At 43.7% G+C, this 8,141-nt stretch overlaps 1 protein-coding gene across 3 annotated transcripts in view; it reads right to left on the bottom strand.

Moving 5' to 3' along the window:
* Positions 1-8,141, bottom strand: part of LOC116102678 (short transient receptor potential channel 2) — a 33,767-nt gene that overhangs the window by 16,976 nt on the left and 8,650 nt on the right. For all 3 annotated transcript variants that reach the window (XM_031387618.1, XM_031387616.1, XM_031387617.1), the window contains exons 4-8: positions 6,429-6,584; positions 4,601-4,779; positions 2,392-2,477; positions 2,046-2,206; positions 522-597 (exon numbers count right to left, since the gene is read on the bottom strand). In XM_031387618.1, coding sequence (XP_031243478.1) covers positions 522-597; positions 2,046-2,206; positions 2,392-2,477; positions 4,601-4,779; positions 6,429-6,584 — 658 coding nt within the window. The remainder of the gene's footprint in view (positions 1-521; positions 598-2,045; positions 2,207-2,391; positions 2,478-4,600; positions 4,780-6,428; positions 6,585-8,141) is intronic.

The following is an 8,141-nucleotide window of genomic DNA, read 5'->3' as shown; positions in this document are numbered from 1 at the left end:
GCCTCGAACTCAGAAATCCACCTGCCTCTGCCTCCCAAGTGCTGGGATTAAAGGCGTGCATCATCACCACCCGGATCCTGGCAGTTTGTTTTTTTTTTTTTAATTTTAAAATTGAGATATTATACACATACCATAAAGTTAGTCTTTGGAAACATGGATTAAAGATACTTCCAAGCTGAGTAACTAAGAGTATTTCTAAGACTTTTTCTATCAACCCCAGAAGAAACTCCAAATGCATGTTAGTCACTCATCTGTCCGTCCCCATAGACACCAGCAACCACTGATTTCAGGCTGGCCTAAAACTTGCTGTATATCCCAGCAGCCCAGCAGTCCTAGAAGTAGTCAAATGTGCAAGCTTCCTGAGTGCTAGGACTACAGGCCCGAGACATAAAATCTGATCATATGCAGTGGGCGTATCTTCTGATACTGGTTCACTGCAGGGCCAGTTTCTGCCTATCTTCAAGTCTGATGAACGGGGAAGGATTTGGGGGAGCAGTGGGCTGGGGATGACTGCTGCCTACCTTCTTTGCTCCTGCACTTTCCTCCTCTTCCTTCTGCCCACATCCTTCTTCCTGTTTGGTTGTTCTGCTCTGGGCTCTGCGTGAGAAATGCTCGTTAATAATTTCTTGTCACCCCAGACATGGTGGCGCACGCCTGTAAGCCCAGCACTCAGGGAATTGAGGCTGGAAGGCAGCAGGTTCAAGGTTCAATATGGGATGAATAGTGAGATATTTTCTTGAAAAACAAAATCAAGCAGTCTAGCTGTTTACCAAAGGCTTCCACACTTTAACTTTTCTTTCGAGATATTCTATCTTCTCTGTCTGCTTAAACTTTTTTTTTTTTTTGGCAGTCAAGGAAATACTTATTCCTATAAAGCCTTTCCCTGGATTTTCTGACTGAAATCTTGTCATTCTATGGTCTTTTCCTTTAAAGTATTTATCATAGTTTAGCTTTAGGTTTCCTTGTTTGACTCAGGCAGCATTTCCTTATTAAGATATGAACACTGTTATTTTTTTTACTATAGATATCTCTGGCACCATATGAGGCTACCACATAGAGATATTCATTAAATACCTGTCAAGTGAGTGTTAACAAAAACCAGTTGTCACTATTTACTTATTTATTTGGAATTTCAAAAACACTTGGTATAGCACTGAATATATTTCAAAGTGCTTACACAATCTCAGTACCTTATCAACAGTATGCCCCTAAGTCCCCAAATGCTTGGCTTCTTTTCAGTCTCCTCTTAAAAAATTATAGACTTTTACAGCCTCTGAAATGACTCCCATTACCTACTGCCTGTTTGTACCGAGAGCCCCTCTGTGTGTAGTGGTCTCTAGCAAATGGCACAGTATCTGTGAGTAGGTTGCAAAACCCTAGAATGAACCTTTAACCTAGCACTTGGGAGGCAGAGGCAGGTGGGTCCCTGTGAGTTCTAGGCCAGCTAAGAGCTAAATGGTGAGAGATCTTATCTCAAGCGGGTAAAAAAGCTATGACTTCTGGCTGTCCCTGTCCTTCCCTGGTGTCTGTCACCAATGAAATAGCCGCCACACTCTGAGAAGCATACCCTCCAGCCTCCTGTAATGGGCTGGGATAGTGCCCTCTCCACAGACAGCTTTTTCTTCTGAGACAGGGTCTTGTGTTACTCAGGCTGGCCTGCAGCTCTCCATGTAGCTCAGAATGATCTTGACTACTGACCCTTCTGCTTCCTCCACTTCCCAAGTGCTGGGATGGAGGAATTCACCATAATTGTCTTTGTGACAATTATGGTGAATTGAATGATCAAAGAGTGCTAATACTACACTGGGCTCAGCTATTATTTGGCTTAACCCTTTCACTATAAACATGAGCAAACTGAGGCAAAGACAAAGATTCCTGACTCCTAGACCAGTGTTCTTTCAGCTATTGTATAAGATTTAATTTCTCTCTTCCTTGAGAATTTTTCCCTTTCACTTGAAGCCAGTGAGCTATTCCAGTACACTGTGGTAGAGTCAGGGAAGAAGGGCAATTACTAAGTACAGTAAGGGCAGATCATGAGGCCTCACCCGCACTCTCTGGATGACTGGGACCCGGCTCTCCATGGCTTACAACATTGGCTGGAGGGGCCTTACGGGCAGCAGAAAGCACCATGCGGGCTGCCCGCCCCAGAGGCCCTGGCTGCAACTGCTTCAACATACCCTTGAGCGCTGAAATTTCCTTGGTGCTCCTGTAGAGAAACAGTATCTGGTTTCACTCAGAATACAGACATTATTCTACTTAGTTGAACCAAGAAACATAGTTTGCTATTCTGACATGTTTAGACCTTAAGTGACTAACCAGGGGACCACGGGATGTGCCCATGAGCTATATGGCTTTTTCCTTACAGGAGAAATATCAACAGCGGGTACATACGTCTGGGGATCTGGGAAGAATGTCCTCCGGATAGAAGGATTAGTCAGCCAGGGGCTAGGATCAGACTCCAGCACATCAGTAGAGCTCTGAGGAGAAAATGGAGAATACTCAGACTCACCAGCAGGGGACACTGCTGCCTAGGATTGAACAAGATTCTATTGGAGGTGATTTTTATATGCTCAGGGTTTTGTCATGATCAGAAGGACTCTGGGGACTGATGGAATATGCAAACTTTTGAGTTTTTCTCTTGTAAACTTTTAAAATATATACCTATTTCATATTTTATATAAATAAAATGAATTTGTATAGGTGTATATTATTGAAAGAGCAAGACCTTGTCTCAAAATATATATATATATTTTTTAATTTGGACATTTAAAAAAACATTATTTCACCTGGCAGTGGTGGCACACGCCTTTAATCCCAGCACTTGAGAGGCAGAGGCAGGTGGATTTCTGTGACTTTGAGGCCAACTTTGTCTACGGCATGAATTTCAGGACAGCCAGGGCTGATACACAGAGAAATCCTGCTTTGAAAAACAAACAACCCAAATCACTCCAAAACAAAAACAAACAAAACAAAAACCAAAATATTATCCCAGTGCCAGATAGTGGTGGCTCACACCTTTAATCTCTGAGTTTAAGGTTATCCTGGTCTACAGAGACAGCCAGGGCTATAGAGAAATCCTGTCTGAAAACAAAAACTCATGAAAGATCTGCCTCCTAAGTGCTCAGATGAAATGGTACAGCCAGGCACATATCTAAAGATACAGAGGGCTTTGCAAGGCAATGGGGCTGCCTTGGGGCTTTCAAGTGAGAACTCCTTGCAAACCCGGAAATAACATAGGAAGTTAAGTTGAGATCCAAAACCAATTTCAGTATAGCTAACAAACAAATGGCCCAACAGTTTTGTGTAGACTGTATTCAAGACTCACTCACATCTCTGCTCTGTAAAAGAAAAGAAAGGAGTTTACTCCACAAAATCAGGGCATTTAGGTCCAAAGCAGACGCCAATTTCCCAAACTGTGAATGGCAGTTCAAATATCCAGAAATGGGCTCCACCTGGACTCTACTAGCATTTCTGGTGGTTAGATAAAAGCCAGCATTACTCAGGAGCTTGTAAAGCCAGTCCTCTCTACCAAAAGGAATTATTTCTCTTGTCACTGGCTGAAAGGACAAATGGCTGCCTGTGGTGTATATTAGCATACCAAGGTACACGCTGGCCTTTATGCTCCTTCAGTATCAGGAGTACCCATTACACATTTCACAGTCCATGCTAGCTAGCATCCTGCCCTAAACTCCCTTGAGCTCACAGACTTCTCTCCCCTCAGCTACTCATTTTCCTTTTAACACTGCTATTTTTGCTATAGCTACTCTCCCTCCCTCCCTCTCTTGTGCCCATGTTTCTCACTATGCTCTATCTATTTGCTATCCCCTGCTTTCCCTCTCCCTCTCCCCCTCCCCCCTCCCCCTCCCCACTCTCCCTCTCCCTCTCCCTCTCCTCCCTCTCCCTCTCCCTCTCCCTCCCTCTCTCTCTCTCTCTCTCTCTGATAGCCCTGGCCAGGTCAAGTCTACTGGCTCTGTTCAAGTCAACTTTCTGTTCTGGATTCTTTTTCTTTTTTTAAAAAATCTATTTATTTATTATATGTGAGTACACTGTAGCTGTCTTCAGACACTTTAGAAGAGGGCATCAGATCCCATTACAGATGGTCATGAGCCACCACGTGGTTGCTGGGATTTGAACTCAGGACCTTCAGGAGGAGGCAGTGCTCTTAACCACTGAGCCATATCTCCAGAACCCCCCCTTTTATGATTTATTTATTTATTTTATATGTATGAGTCCACTGTAGCTGTCTTCAGACACACCAGAAGAGGGCATTGAATCCCATTACAGATGGTTGTGAGCTACCATGTGGTTGCTGGGAATTGAACTCAGGACCTCTGGAAGAGCAGTCAGTGCTCTTAACCACTGAGCCATCTCTCTAGCCCCCTTATTCTGGATTCTCCTGAGTGCCTCTGGCTGTTCTCTTTGTCATATCTACAATAAAATCCTTCCACTTAACCATATCATAGATCGGTCATGTCATTAGTTCATACACAGAAAATCTTATATTCTCTTTCTGTTTATTTTTCTTCAGTCAAGTATCAGGTTCTAACTAGGAACTGAAAAGTTAGAGAAAAGTAAATCCTATCCCTACCACTGAACATACCTGGTCAAGCTCTGAGCTCCCAGGGGCTGAGGGATCTACTATAGGGTCAGCTAAAGAGTCCAGAGAGGAACGCACTCGTAGGAAGGACAGGCCAAAGGACTGATGACGTGTGAAAGGCTGGGAGCAGGTCAATCGAAGTCGATCCCATGATTCTCCTGAGGCTGGAGTGAGGAAATCATCTGAAGGAAAAAAAATCAGAGAAAAAGGAGGGGCTGGAGAGATGGCTCCGTAATTAAGAGCACCTGTTATTCTCACAGAGGACCAGAGTTCGGTTCCTAGCACCCATGTCATGTGGTTAACCTGTAATTCTAGTCCAGGGATTCCACACCCTCTTCTGGCCTCCTCAGGTACAAGTACATATACCCACCCCTCCCACATCTACATAAATAAAGAGAGAGGGGGGGGGCAGGAAGCTGGGCATGGATGTGCATGGCTGTGTTCTCAGCACTTGGGAAGTAGAGGCAAGGGGATCAGGAGTTCAAGGCTAGCCTTGGTTGCAAAGCAAGTTTGAGGTCTGCTTAGGCTACATGAGACCCTGGAGAAGGGAAAAGGAGAAGGGGAAGGAGAAGGGAGAGAGAGGGGGAGGTGTGTGTGTGTGTGTGTGTGTGTGTGTGTGTGTGTGTGTGTGTGTGTGTAAGTGAGGGCTCAAGCAACAAAAGAGGAGGAGGCAGGAAGGGAGAACATCCACATTAGAAGAAAGGAAAGACAAGGCCAATGCGTAGTAAATGCCAACAAGAGGAAGAATGGAGATCACCAGTACATGTCCCTTCAGGCTGTGCTGCTCAGGGAAAGGTTTGGAGAAAAGGTGAGGTGGGGCCCTTTCAGCCTAGTTCTTTGTCTTATAACCACTCCTCCATCATAGTTCCATACCAGTCTTCATCTTCCTGAACACGAGGCTGCAACTTCCTGCACACTCCTACCCACTTCATGCAGCCTCCGCAGTATCAGACACCAATACCACAAACTTAACTTTAAAATAAATAAAGTAATTAAAAAAAAAGATTTATTTATTTACTATGTACAGTGTTCTGCCTGCCTGAATGCCTGCAGGCCAGAAGAGGGCACCAGATCTCACTATAGATGGTTGTAAGCCACAATGCAGTTGCTAGAAATTGAACTCAGGACCTCTGGAAGAGCAGCCAGTGCTCTTAACCTCTGTGCCATCTCTCTAGCCTCCCAAACTTCACATTTTTGATTCCTAACATAATCCAGTCTGTGTATCATTCCCTACACCTCAAAAATCTCTCCAAAAATCTCACTCTTATTCTACAAGACAAAATTGTCCAATTTAAACACAGATAAGCAGACTGCATGCCTTAGAGTCCAGAAATCATATCTTATGCATCTATTACAGTGCCTGGTGAGCAAGATTTGCATAAGAATTCAAGAAAAACTATATAGTATATAAATATAGCCAGAAAATGTTATTCTATACTTTTTTTCTTTTTTGTCATGCTAGAAATTAAGCACAATTATTCAAATAAAAACATATATTGAAATGGGTACAGTGGCATACGCCTGCAATTCTAGCACCTGGGAGGCTGGGGCAGGAAGTATTTAAGGCTAGCCTGCACTGCAGAACAATCAAAACCCTGAAACACCCTGATGAATCAGGCACCCACAAGTCACAGGTAAATATATAAATCATACTCATCTATACTCCCAGCATTGTCACCAGGCATACATAACTCACATAAACATTAGCTTACCCTGTTCCCCTAACAGATGCAGCCAAGCCCTTGCACAGGCTCCCTCCCATCATCTATACCCAGCAGCACTAAGACCTGCCTCTATACTGCATCTGCCTTTCTGCTTTTGCCCTCTTTACCATCTTTAAACATCCGGACCCCTGAGCGGTTCTTCCCCTCCTTTGAGTCAGTGAGGGACATTAGCATGGTGGCAGGGAGCAGGGTGACGAAAGGTCTGTCCAGGGGCCAGGAAGAACGACCCACGTCAATCTGTAGGAAAGCACAGCCACAGTTACCTGAGGACAAAAAGTGGAAGACGGATGAGGATGGCTGTAGATGAGTATGGGGAGGGAAGCGGCACTCACTCCATTCTACAGCAGTCAGAAGCCACAGAGTGCTGGCAGCATGTGGAGTCACATAAGGAGCCACCAACTGCAGTGGAATGAAACTCCAGACCATCAAATGATGGTGAAGGGTCACCAAAGCCATCTCAGCCTGAAACCTGCCCGGGAGGCACTGTTCTCTAGAAGGGAACCAACATCTTTCTGTCCCAAGGAAGCCAAGACAGTGGCCTCTGACCATTCTTTAGTCTGAAGAATTCTAAAGCCAACTTGTTTGTTTGTTTTTTCTTCTGTTAAGACAGAGTCTTTCTGTGTAGCCTTGGCTGGCCTGGAGTTCACTTATGTAGACCAGGCTGTTCCTCAAACTCACAAGAGATCTAACGCCTTGTCTCTCGAGTGCTTGAATTAAAGTGATGTACCACCATACCTGGCATCAACTTTTGTAATCTATAAACTCCTATGCACATGTCACTTCCATCCCCCTGACACTGATCTTTAGAGGTGTATAAGGTATTACATATATAATTGCATATAATAATATATGTATATAATGCATATATATTATTTAGTATAATCTGATTTATTTATATTATAAAAATAATACAAATATATTTATATATTCATTATATTTACATATGAGTAATTATATAACTATATAAAACATATATGTTATATATACATTATATATCATATGGCTTTACCCAGACTGTACAAATTGAAGCCAGGGAGTCCATAGCATAGTTCTAGAAGTACCAGTCACATCGTGTTCTCTTTAGTGGATGTGGATATGCGTGCATGCTGTAAGAGGACAGCTGCTGCTGTTGTTCCTCAGGTGCTGTCCATCTTTTTTTGAAAAATTGTTTTTTTGTACATGTATGAGTATTTTTCTGTATGTATGTCTGTGTACCACTTGTGCGCCTGGTGTCCTCAGAGACCCTAAGAGGGAGTCAGAGCTGAACTTACAGATGTTTGTTAGTCACCATGAGGGTACTGAGAATTGAACCTATATTCTCTAGAAGAGCAGTCAGTGCTCTTCACCACTCAGCCTTCTCTCCAATACCCTCACCTTGTATTTTATTTTATTTTATTTTATTTTAATTTTTTTGTTTTTTGAGACAGAGTTTCTCTGTGTAGCCCTAGCTGTCCTAGAACTCACCCTGTAGACCAGGCTCGCCTCGAACTCAGAAATCCGCCTGCCTCTGCCTCCCAAGTGCTGGGCTTAAAGGTGTGTGCCACCACTGCCTGGCCCACCTTGTATTTTAAAGTCTTTTACTGGCCTGGAGCTTAACAGACCCCCATGACCAAAGCAAAGAAACCAGGAACCACTGACAAAGGGCTTCCCACACTAATCACTAATTAAGAAAATGCTCGTCCAGGCAGTGGTGGTGCATACCTTTAATCCCAGCACTTTTGGGAGGCAGAGGCAGGTGGATTTCTAATTTCAAGGCCAGCCTGGTCTACAGAGTGAGTGCCAGGACTATACAGAGAGACCTTGTCTCGAAAAACCAAAAA

Source organism: Mastomys coucha, unplaced genomic scaffold (assembly GCF_008632895.1).
Source record: "Mastomys coucha isolate ucsf_1 unplaced genomic scaffold, UCSF_Mcou_1 pScaffold21, whole genome shotgun sequence".
In the NCBI taxonomy this organism is placed as follows: Eukaryota; Metazoa; Chordata; class Mammalia; order Rodentia; family Muridae; genus Mastomys; species Mastomys coucha.
The sequence above is the reverse complement of the archived record's forward strand: the minus strand, read 5'-3'. Positions and strand labels throughout refer to the sequence as shown.